This window comes from Haliotis asinina, chromosome 5, assembly GCF_037392515.1.
Source record: "Haliotis asinina isolate JCU_RB_2024 chromosome 5, JCU_Hal_asi_v2, whole genome shotgun sequence".
Classification (NCBI taxonomy): domain Eukaryota; kingdom Metazoa; phylum Mollusca; class Gastropoda; order Lepetellida; family Haliotidae; genus Haliotis; species Haliotis asinina.
In genome coordinates, this window is record NC_090284.1 from 9,957,819 (window position 1) to 9,971,323 (window position 13,505).

The 13,505-nt window shown below is 37.1% G+C and overlaps 1 protein-coding gene across 1 annotated transcript in view; it reads right to left on the bottom strand.

Annotated features, from left to right (window-relative positions):
- The window catches only part of LOC137283638 (protein FAM149B1-like), a 62,706-nt gene extending 52,178 nt beyond the window's left edge, over window positions 1-10,528 (bottom strand). Inside the window, exon 1 of the mRNA XM_067815237.1 lies at window positions 10,128-10,528. Coding sequence (XP_067671338.1) covers window positions 10,128-10,177 — 50 coding nt within the window. The 5' untranslated portion in view covers window positions 10,178-10,528. The remainder of the gene's footprint in view (window positions 1-10,127) is intronic.
- Between the last annotated feature and the right edge of the window lie 2,977 nt (window positions 10,529-13,505).

Below are 13,505 nucleotides of genomic sequence, written 5' to 3' on the forward strand. Positions count from 1 at the left end.
TGGTAAATATGTACACTCATATCATATTACCTGTTTTGGGGGATATGTCACATTGAGAATTTACTCAAGGGATTCCACTGCACTTCTTAGCTGAATAATGCATTAGCAAAACAAGTGTCTCCCATTAGGGGTATATTATCAGGATATTTGTGCCACCCATTCTGTTTGTGTAAGAAACATGAGACAGATTACATGGTAGCAAGAGTAACTTTCAAACCTGGCTTAGAATCGAAATCAACAATGAGACCAAATTCTGAGTTTCTTGACACTAACATTACACACTCAGATATTCCCTGAAAAGTCATCTTTAAACATAATACAATATTAACAGTGAATTTATGTTTATCTTGCGTACATGTAAAAACAAAAACTGAGAAAAGGCCCTGTATTTGTTCAGTTATTTTCATAATTAATGAATTATCATAATTAATGAAACTGGTTTTCCATACGTTGCTAGAAAATTACTGATGATCATCATAAAAATCTAAGGAGGCAGTGTCTTTGTCTGAAAATCACAAACAATTCATGAGGTGAAAATAAAATTCCTTTGTTCATGTTACTACAGATGACCCAATGTTAGCATTATTAGTATCTGTTACACAGCTCATTATCACTGACTGTAACAGCATGAAAGAAATAAACAAGGGGACCAACATCTAGTAACATTAAACCTACTGGACATGGAATGGATACAATGGTGAAGTTGTTTGAGCTGTTCCTCACAGAAGATGAATTAGTAGCTTATTATATGAAACAGATGCACTGGTAGATTGTGTTCTTTGGAGCAATGATCAGTACTGTGAGCAACAATCCACATTTTCCCAATACAGGTAATCACCAAATCACAGAGTCTGGCCACCTGATCCATTAGGTGACTACTTACAACCAGCAACATAGAATCCCAAAGCCACCTGGCGGCAACAGGACTCAGCTCTTCAAAGAAGCTTATGTGACACTTGTGGTCCCACCTCGACTAGTGAGTTTGTTCATGAACTGCTTCTGTTCACTCGGCATTAAACGGGTACCAGGTGGGACAAGTCATGCCACCTCTAGTGCCTTACAGCTTGGGTTATCTGGGATAATACTATCTTAACACCTTGAGCATGCACAAGTGTGTGGAAGCAAGTGCTTTATGTACAGTCACTGTTATTATTACTATTCCTAACAAGAATCTGAACAGAATGTCATGAAAAAGCATGACAACAAATGGCAGTGAATAAGTACAGCCTGACCCTGATATTGCTGACAGCATCATCTTCAAATGATGTTACACCACATCATTTCCCAGCACATGATAACCAAAACGTCCCTCTACACAGACAGTTCTGCTTTTGTCCCACAACAACTTGTACACTGATCTACTTTACATTTGGTCACACTTTATCTAATCCTATCAAACTGAACACAACTAATTGAACCAATAAAACAAGTTAATATATGCTGCCAGTCTAGGGGTTCACCTTTGAAGTGTAACCAAGCTTTGAAATAAAAGCTGTGACCATTTTGAAATTTGGCCCCTACTGATATCAATAGATAAGTCAACACAAAGGAGTAGTGGTGTCCAACCACTGTAGAAATAGTCTGGCAAGTTGCTGCATATCGTGTACAAGGACTCCGCACTACTTAACAACACTGACACAGTTGTCTAAGTCAATCAGCACAGACAAAAACAGCGTTATGTACATGAACATCACTTGAGTGGGTAACCAGCCATTATGCACTCAGCTTTTGATATATTGGGGGATGACTAATGTGGAAATGTTACCACTTACATTGAAAATCCATTAACATGAAAAACTTGTCCTACTTTAACCAAGAGCATACTGTACATAATAAGGTCATAGAAGCCTACTTGTAAACAATTTCAGTTTGTATGACAAGGTGTCTTCTAGCTACGAAGTCTTGTGTTTAATTTTAAACATTTCCATGCATTCAGGTACATGCATAGTTAACATAATTGTAATATAAGCCTATCACTGATGACAGAACTCTAAGGTAATATTCATTTCAGTTTTAAACATATTTATCACCTAAAATCATTATGTCATACTACAAAAAGGCCACTGCATAAATGAACAATATTGCAAATAACTTCCCCAAAATAAATGTAATGAAAGACAATACATGATCAGTAAAAATGAAGATTAGAGAGAAATCCTTTTCAATAAACCAAGTATCAAATGGTCATACCCTGAGTTTATAATTAAGGAGCATCCCTGTTTGAAATTTTTCCATTTGGTAAATTTGTCAAGGGACCCCTTAATGTTAATTTTAATCTTTAAACATTAGACGCTTTCAGATCAAGCCCTCATACAATACAATTCAACAATAACTATACCAAGGGATAGGACCACATCTAGATCGAGTACAATAAAAGGAACCTCAGATGACAGCTTTTCACTGATTGAAAAGTTTAATGTTAACATTAGGTTGAAATGTCAAGTCAATATTACTTTAAAGCACACATATATATAAAATAGGTACTCACAACCAGAGCAGAACTTTTGTAACGGCCTTGTGACTTTATGTAATAACCGTGGTATTGTAGAGTAATAAAACAGCATACACCCATATAAATGCTAAAGATTCACTTTCAATTCATGGAAAACTATGCAAACAGAAATGACGAAGTTGTGGGTGCTATTATCATGGTATCGATATAACCTATTGTATCCCAGCATATGGAGATTTTATTGAGTGCTGTATACCAGCTCCAGCACTGAGCATACAGATATCTCTTGTGGCCAGTGTATAGCAAGGGATATCAACATAAAGAAGACAATGATATGTTGCCAGGAGCACAAGTTCAAACATACAACTGTTGTATTCAGTATACACCAAGAAATATAAGTAATTTACTTTCAGAAGGATTCACCAATTGTAATCTATAGTTTACAGGATCTTTCATAAGAATAACAATGTTGGTTTTTTCGCTACCTGAATGTCTTATTTCATATGGCATTGATTGGATCTGAATGAAATAGAGGTCAGTTATTTTATCTTTCTCTATACAGTAATAAATATCCAATTCTGTGAAAGAGATTTTCATTGATTTAATAGTTTATGTCTCAAAGTTTCTACTTCATTCGAAGGAGAGGCATCCTTGATATGTCCAGGGTATATGTTCCGATAAGTCGCCACTATACCCTGGATGCATCTACAGGTCGAGCCAATAATTTTATTACCTCCCTTTGCTGGCTCCGCATTCTCACAATAGCCAATCAGCTAAGCCGCCGTTATAACCAAACTTGCCAGTGTCAACAAAAGTAGCGGTCGCAACTGCGAAGGTTTGCTTGCAGTGCGACTCATATTTTGGGGAAATCATACAGACAAATTTATAGGCCCGGAACTTTAAAAAACATGTGCAAGAAAACCATCGACCTCTTTCAGTGAGCCTCTGCATGGTTTATGTTGCCAAGTTTAACTGGTTTGATAAGTTAAAAAGCAAAAGTGAGTTGTTACTGGTTCGCTCAACTTCCCAACGTAGACACCTGATTGGAGAAAACGCCAGCCAAGGGAGGTAATAAATTTATCGGGCTGAGCCGTAGATGGGTATAGTGGAGATTTATCGGAACGTTTACCCTGGAGATATCGAGGATGAAGGAGAAGAAGTGGATATCAAAATGTACATTCATACTTTCTGCAGAATTTTTCACCACAGTATGCCAATTATACAAAAGAAGTGCTGTTAATATTTCACTCCTTTCACTGAAACCTGTGGGTGGGATCATACTTTGCATCAAGATTGATGAAGTTAATTGACCACCATGACCCCAACCAACAAAAACTCTGGATTATTTTCACTATGGTTTTAACAAGGGAAGCAAATCAACATTTTTTCTTTCGTAACAGTAATTGGTGAACTGTTGATCACTAAGTATCTCAATCCTATCCAGCTGGGGCTGTGTCAACAACATTTGTACAGCAGGCACTTGTCAGGTGGTTGTCAAACAAAACATTTTCAAGACAACTTATTCACAGTCTTTAACATGTTTAAAATCACTTGTTTGACGTGTTATTCAAGTGGAAAAGGAACAAATTGGGGAGTAGAATTGACAGAATTAATACACTGCCCAAGTTTCATATATTTTATCTAAATGTTCACTTGACCTATTATGAGATTATTTTTTTCTATTCTCGAAAGATAACAAAAATATCCATTTCAAAAATGAACTGCTTATTTCTCTTTACCCCTATCCAGATTAAATGAGTAACGGCTTACATCACTGACATGGGATATGGTAGTTTCTTCCTACCCCTCAAAACACGTATCAGGAATATAATTATTGTAAATATTAGTGTCTCTCACGACAGTGTCTCATGACACTTATAATAAAGTTCAAGACTGAAAACTAACCCCTCAAAAGTTCACCTTACACAAGCTAAGCACTGTACTGTAAAGCATGGGCGTGAATATAAAAGAAGGTTTGTTCAGTGCAGGGGATTAAGCAGATAGACAATGTCAACAAAATACAGACTAAACTTCAACAATTTCAAGTTGGGAGCTTGCAAGTTGACAGATGATATCTGGAGAGGGACACGAACCCCACTGATTTTTACCACCACCCTTAAGGCAACTAAAGCTTGTCTCTAGCCCTGTCAGCCTGTTGTCAGGGGCAGCTCCAAACAAGACTCTTCAAATGCACACACTGCTCATGTTAGAGTCAAGATAACATTGGTTTTCTACCCATTTACCCTCATGTAAGACCACGTTTTATTATCATCTTCTATATATCATGTATTGTGAATCCATGAACTTTGCCATATAATTCAAATTTGAGAAAACTTTCAATGTATCAGTAACAAATAATCTAATAGGTTATGATATCTGCTTGATATCCCTAAACTGTCCTGACATGCTTTGCTTTTAATGTTATACCTGAATGCCAGATCAGGGCAGAGGTTGTCAATAGCTAAAGAGAAGCAAACAGCAGGCATTTTTACAACAACAATACAACACTTCAACATCTGTTCAATGATAGTGTTGGGAGAAGCACTTAAGGACAAAGAGGTATTATTTCAAGAGTGCTATGCAACCCAATCTTAAAGATGTTAATGTGTGCCAACAAGAGTACTTTTCCAAATTTCCATCAGTGAATGTCATTTCACCATGAAGAGTTGTGCATAAAAAGTAGGACGCCTTCAGGATCTTCAACTGGCCACCATTTTCTAATGTACATTTGCAAACTTACATATCGCTGGATCCACATTAGCACCATCACAAGGACGACTAGGTCAATATGCCTTAACACAAAGAAACTCAAGTTGTATATGTATATAAATGCAGATAGTGTCAAACTGACCCTGCTCCTCCAAGAGAAAACACATTGGTTGTGACTTTTAGATGAATACTACCATGGTTACTCAAAAATCACCTTGAAAAATTACAAGTCCCAGTCATAAATAGAATGAAAGCATGTGTAGCCCCTGTTAGATGTGATATAAGCCATACATTGGTCTTTGGAAGATGGCATGAGGGATCCTCGTAATTCTGGCACCAAACACACTTTCAGTTTCTGATGTGTATGTCTTGCATACAAAAGATATCTTCCAGTTTGATGCAAGACATACTCATCAGGAGCCATGCCTGGGTAAAGGACAACAAGCATTGTCACTGAGGTGACATAATCCCCTGAAGCATATTATCAAATCAAACTTAAAAAGAAATGAAAGTAAAGGTCATAATTTAAGATGAAGTAAAATGTCAACAAAAACATTACTCTAAAAACACTCTTGATATCTTACAATGTAGCTTAAACACAAAAAATATTTTGAAGAGTCACTTAGACCTTGACCAGTGTATGAAACTCCTAAAAAAATCATCGCAGTGACCTTGAAAATCAACTGATGGTCACCAAAATCGATTGGACCCTGCACCTTCCCCATATAAAGCTTGGTGCTATGAAAAAAATCCAGAGAATCGTTATTGAGATATCTCCCTGACAAGGTAAAATGCCGAAGTCCCCTGGTGACCTTGAGATGAAGGTCAAGGTCAACAAACCTGACTGTGAACATTCTTTTACTGTGATATACCTAGATACTAAATATGAAAAGAATCTAGTTGAGGGTTCTTAAGATATTCCAATCCATACATATGTACAGATGACCTTGAAAATTATCTGCAGGTCACCAAAATCAATTAGGCCCTGCAAATTCCCTAGATAAAGCTTGGTGTTGAATACGAAGAAAATACAGTCAATGGTTCTTGAGATATCTTGATTACAAACTTAACATGCAATTTACTATCTTCAAAGTGACCTTGAAAACTGCAGGTCAACAAAATCGAATGGGCCCTCCACCCTCCCCAGATATACAGTCAAACCTTGTTGTGTCGAACGCGTCGGGTCCAAGGGGAAAGTTCGACTTATCCGAGTGTTCGACACATCCGTCAGCATTGAAAAGACCAAGAACCAACACGACCACAGTGCTTAACACATCGTTATTTTGCAGTAGGATACACATACGAACAATATATCTTTGCAATAAACGTTTACGGCAGTATTGATCTTTAAATTGCAACATGTACAAATGTAAATCAATTCAATCACTTTATTCGTCATGGCAAATAAATATGCATACAAAAAGATAAGAACAAGAATAATTTAACAAACTCACAAGCGATCCCATTTACTTGACAGCACTAATTCATTTTCAGTCAGTATAAAAAGTTGTATAGTTCATACAAACGGAATCGGAATGTACATACGCGTACATGTGGGGAATTTATCTCTTAAAAAAAATCCGAAATTACAGTCCGTTTGGCGTTCGGGCATGGCATCACAGCAGAATTGCTCAAAAAAGTTTCTTAATGTATTAAGCATTTTTAATCCATGTATATGCCAAATTCAGTTGCAATTTCTGCTTTGGATTTTCCACCCCACTCCACAGCTATGACAGCCTCGTATTTTGTCTCTGTTGTCTTCACAGATAATTTTCGCTTTTTAGGTGTAAGATGCGATCCAGTTATCCCCCCGGGCTGATCGGGTCCTTCGCTGAATTGCTCTGCCATGTTACTAACCGTACTGGTTAAAGAATTGATCCTACACCTTAAATACTACACCAAAAACAAAACATCAATTTAGATAATCCAACTCCGTTTTCCTCACTTCTCATTTTGTATTTTCAAGGAAATCACATGACCGCTAACATAGACTGTCACATGACAACAACATGCGCCATTGTTTGTTTAGAGATATCCTGTCGGTCCGTGATCAACGTGTCACTGGTAACAACTTAATTATGGTTAATTGTTTGAGTAAAGTTCAGTTGGTAAGTGTGCTGACAATGTGTGTATAGATGCGTAGTTAAACATGTCACTTGATTGTTGAGTCCGTTAATCGTTACTTTTGATCTTTAGGTAGCACGTTTATGAGGCTGACTTCCGATTGCGCGACTGAAGTTTTCAGTTGCAACAACCAGCTTTGACAGTTCGAGATAAAAGGGTAAATTTGTACTTGTTAGAGCCTTTGGGGACCCTAAAATGAGTTCGACACAACCGGGAATTCGACACATCTAGTTCGACACATCAGGGTAAAAATAATGATAAATATAAGGAAATCGGCAGGGACCAAGATGTCAGTTCGACACATCCGAGAATTCGTCTCAACCGAGTTCAAGACAATGGGGTTCGACTGTAGTTTGGTGTTGAATATGAGGAAAATCCAGTGAACAGTCCTCTAGATATCTCGCTGACAAGTAAAATCCTAAAGTCCCCTGGTGACTGTGATATGAAGGTCAAGGTCACCACACCTGACTGAGGCCTAGCTTTTACTGTGATGTACATACATACAGAGCCTAAGACTATAACCCCCGCAGCGCATTAAGCGTGAAGAAGGGGATAACCAAAGCATCAGAGGAATACTATTCTCTCTGAGAAGTCCATAGAGACCCAGGCTCAATGGAAATGTGCATTAACCTGCAAAAAGTCTGGACCAGAAACTCCAGTGATCAACAGCATGAACATCGATCAACACAATGCAATGTCATGTGTCAACCAAGTCAGAAGGCCTGACCAGCCTACCATGTTAGTCGTTTGTTACACAAGGCATGAGTTGCTGAAGACCACTTCCAACACAGATCTTCACGTGGCAAGTTTTGCCACTAGAGTTGACAGTAATCTAACCTTTAAAACCAGTGCCTGATGATTCTTGTCCTTTAGCAAAATTGTCTATGAAATTTTTTGTTTCCACTCAAGTGACTAATGAAGGATGGACAAGGTGGAAAATGCACATTTTTGCATGCGATTAGCCATGCATGTAAAGTAGATAAAAATATTACAAACAACTCTGTTACTGCAACATGCTCAAAATGAATAACATAAACAGTGAGCTGCTGAGCAGAGTTTCTTTAAAGCGTTTCTTTACTTCTGCATACATTTCATCTCACAAACTAATTATTCTGAGCACCTGACTTACATATCTGTTCTTGCTATGTGTTTAAAACATAACTTCTAAGTATGTATAAAGGCAACACAAAGTATCATATTTTACCATATTTCAGTACGATTTTGCCAGGTGATCCAATCATGGACAAGTAGATCTATGTCCACTACACCAAAGAATCAATCAGTTTCATGCAAAAATCTGGGTCTTACACAGAACTGAGATCAACATAGCCTGCAGGGATTGTTTCTGTTTTACTTCCCTTAACCTACAAAAGCAGATAATTCTCCACTTCTTGTTGCTGAAATGACAATTCATGTTGCTTTTTTTTGTGAATGTCACCTAAATATCTTGACACAATATTTCTGGTGTTTGCATGCTCAACATAATGGCTGTGTACTCACTGATGTGCACAGTATGACTACACCTCAAAATAAAGTGTGCAATATACTCAACATGTTTATGAAACCATGTAATGAAAGAGAAGATTAATATCACTTTTTACTCTTTCTTTAACATCCAACAGTAACTGTCATTTTTTTTTATATGAGGAAAACTCAACCATCTGATTGAATAATTCTGAGCCCTTGGTTAAAGGCAATTTAAGCATTATGGAACATAAAGCTATGAGTCTCTTCACTGCTTTGAAACTTTGTTGAGCTAATTGTGATCTCATGATTATGCTTCATAATCAAAGCAGTGAAGACAATGATAAATGGACTTGTGGTGCTCTATACTGCCTTCCTACATAATGAAATGTCTCCAGGATATTTATCACTTCAGTTATCTGGTATCAAGGTTTGAGCAAAATGAGCACAAATGGCTTAAACTTAATCATTTATGTAAGTTGGGTTAAAACATTCACTATGTCCTCTGATCAAGTAAAAAACAGTGCAAGAACAAATACATCTATAGATTTTATCATTACTACAAGTTCTTTTAATCGGCACACACCAGATTGCAGAAGATGCATGGATGCAACGTTACATATAATGATATATACACACGATACACATGGTAAACAAATTTTACACTTACAAGGCTTATGTTATTATATCTATTTCATCTCTGTAAATAACATTGAAGTGGACACCATTGACAAGTGTATGCATTGTATTTGTTATAGAGTTGAGATGACCATCTACATGACCAACAGTTATGTTGCTATGTTGATCTTGTATAACATGTTTAACTTTAAGAAATAATTATCATGCACTGCATTAGTAACCTTTCCCTCAGACATGATCATGATGGTTACTATATCAGCGCATACAAATCATATCACACTATATAAACATAAACATTGAGCAATCGATCTTCTAATGTCATGATTACAGTGCACAAATAGTGCTGTATGGGAGGCTAGGGTTACCAATACCAGTTTTATTTCTGTGTAGTTAAGCATAAGTGTGAGGGACAGTCACATTACACAACTCCCATTCAGTTTATCATCTTTATGAAATGTATGTTTATGACTTTTTTCTTTACATGTTTGTTTAATGCTTTCAAAACAACACTGTGTATAAAGTCCATAACTAGAAAGCAAGCTTGTCAGCAACTGGTTTGGTGATTTTTCATTTGGCGGTGAATTTAAATGAGTTTGTATGCGGCTTCCTCTAATTTTCTTTTACCTAAGAATAGACAAGGTCGCCACACACAACATAGTGCAAACTTTTTGTGTTGTGTTGTGAATTTCTGTATGTTGGCAAGGTAAAGAAAAGCAAAACAGATCACACCGTAACTTACACTGCAAGTCGTTGATCGAAAGGGACTGGTTTCCTAACGTATTTTGACATTATCTACACTGGATCTGTCAGTTGGTTTACGTCTTCGGGACAACAGTTCAAGTTCATCTTCGTATGATTCTTTCTAGCCCCTTTATGTAAGTTGTCATCACTTCATTGTTCATAGATTCAAAGTCACGTTATGAAGACAATTTCAACTCAAACGAGTAGTGTCAACCCGTTTAAAATTGTGGAATACAAAGGGCTCTTCGTATATGCATAACTGGCAGTTACGGGAAAGCAGTTCGTGACAACTACCTTTCCCTGTAGCATTCTTTGGTTGTATATATCTGTGATAACAATGTCCTTGATGTTATCAATGAGCTTTTCAAGAGCTCTTCGCTCGAATGCAAACAAACATGGCGGAAATCTATCCCAGAAGTCTGCAGTTTGTGTGACCGAGCATGCGCAAGAAACAGAGCTCCTTACAGCGGAGTGGAATTTAGGTTGTTGCCTGGAAACACTGTATACAACTTTCGATTTCATGTTTTTTTTCTGTATTCAAGGAATATCTAATCAATACCGTTCTGCATGTTCATCGGCTTGCGGCATTGGTTTGCCTTACAACCACAGCCAACAATTAATACTTTTTACTCAGACTAAATATGTGCCTAATTTAACAGTATTATTTCTACGAAACCATTAAACTGGTGACGCTGTTTCAATGAAGGAAAAGATCTTGGTTCAAGAAATTCAAAACGTTATTAGCTACGTTCACATTAACTGATTTTTCAAGTAAGATATATCACACTTGCTGATCGTAACGTACAAAATCCATTCATGTTTTATTATACGCAATATCGAATATTGTTTATCGTATATGAAATATCAATAATATTTGAAAGGTAAGTTAAAATAACGCTTACAGAATTGAAACAGTCTTCCATTAAATTTTTAACACTTATCTAAAAATATCACGTGGCAGAAAGATCTTTAATGCAGTTTCATTAACACTTTAGATAATAATGCGCCTTGGATCTTGGATAGATCTAGATCTATCATGTTTTGGTTTCAAAACAATGTTTGATTTAAGACGTCGGAAACGTTCTCTCACGTAATTCCACACATAAGAAAAACCCAAACCGCCGTTACGTATGTTTCACCTCCTCATGAAAGGTCAAATGTTACGTTTGACGCAGTTGGCAATATTAATTGGTATGCAAATTATTATATACTGTTCAGCCAAAACCGTAACTAAACATAAAATGCGTGGAAACGGTAGATTTGCACAAAACTATCAGTGTGAAAAAGTGAAAGATCAATTTTGCCGAAATAAAACGTTTTTTCTTTGTCCTGCGTAGCCTACTCATCCTTTAAAAATGTGCTTTTGCCGAAACCTGTTTGATTTAACATATTTAACAAAATAAAGTGAATTGTTCTTTTGGGTCTTAGTCGTGTACTGTTGCTGACATGATCCAATGCTAAATCAAGCCTATAGTTATGGACACTTCTGATAATTTAGCTAACCACGGCATTAGGACAAATTGGGTTTATGCGTTCCCGTTGCTAGGTGCAGTGGAGAGTTGTGCCAAATGTGAATCTACAGAAGGGAGGTCAAAAACAGACCATTGTACGCCAGTTTGGGGATATTTTACGCCTGATTCAAACAACTACTGAACTCGTTCCCCAGCGCACCGACATCCAGGTCTACTCCTTTTAGAACGGATCCAATGGTGCTCGTGCACCTAGAAACGAACAGCGACTGTGCCACACATTTGAATAACTGTAATCGAAGGAAAGGTAAGAGATACTCACAGATTTTAAGGTCCGCTTCAACGAAGCGAAATTAGCGTCTGCCGGTTTGTGGTCAGACACCCTAAGGTACCCATTATACAACAGCAAAAGTTATGAAACTGTCATGATATTCTTCAGTTTGTAACTATACGTTTTTGCCTTGATAAAATCACATGCATTATTGCTTTACCCAAGGACCTCTCGTACGCACAAACATCTTAAAGAAATGCTGCCACAACCCCTAGTCAAAATGGCCACACAAAAAAAAGTCAAAATGGCCATACATTGTTTTATTAGCTTTTAATGCTCATGACATTTGTATTATTTGATATCAAACAAAAGAAGTTATATCACACAACAAACTTGGTGTTTATTATTGAGGTACTTTCCTAATTGATACTTTGATACCTATGTCCAAAAGGTACTCTAGCAATGCTTTCTTATCTGACACTTGGAGATGTTTAATTAAAACATTGCAATGTTTTCTTTTTTAATACTTGGAGATGTTTAATTAATCACTCAATGTTTTCCTACTTAATACTTAGAGGTGTAGGTGACGACCCAGTTCCAGGAGGCCTTACTGACCCAGACTGTCGGGCAAGAATTGCAAATAGATGTCGGGAGAAGATTCGTCCTAAAGACCCCAAATATTTAGATTTTGAGGTTTGTATTTCTAATTTTGAAGTAAAGTATTTTATAATTAAAAGTGTCGTTAAAGGATAGTTATATTACGCACACACACTTATATATTGCTACATGTATATATTATATCTTTTTTTTTTAATTTAAGATCGTTGAAGATTTCCTGCCTGATGACTTCTTTCGTGGAGACATAGTTGTGAAGGGAGAGCGTCATCTTCTGTTCGCTACTCAAAGGCAACAATCCCATCTTTCTCTTGCACAGCACTGGTTTGTAGATGGGACTTTTATGATCGTTAACGACCCCCTTTACCAGCTGATGTCAGTGCATGCCTTCTTGAAAGTTGGACAGCAAACGAAGATGATACCGCTTTTCTTCGCAATAATGTCCCGGAGGAGGAAGGTGGGTTACGTGAAGATTTTCCGACGACTCCTGGAGGAATCCCTCCCACACCCTCCTGCCGTGAAAGCTGTGACAAGACTCCTCCAAGACGGCAAGCTAAGCAAATTCTCAAGAAGGACGACTACCCGTAATCAGGAGGAGATCTTCGCAGCCTGGGGCCTCTACAAGGAAGGAAATCTTAGCCCCATAGAGCTTCGCCGCTTATGTTCTCAGTAGACTGGACCATTGGAGTAATCAAGCAGCACTGGAGTAATCAAGCAGCTGTACTGCTGTACATGAATATAGAACATGCACAAATATATTTGTTAATTTGCTAGGATAAAAATGGTCTCATGGATGACAAGTGAAAATAAACAGTAAAAGGTGTTTTTGTCCTTGAAGAACGAACATACATATTTATATTTGTTACTTGTTGAAAATGCTTTAATATTACATGTGTAATAAACATCAAGTTTTGTCTGATATAACTTCTTATGTCTTTTTTACAAATGAATTATAAAAAATAATAAAATAATATATGGCCATTTTGACTTTTTTTGTGTGGCCATTTTGACTAGGGGTTTG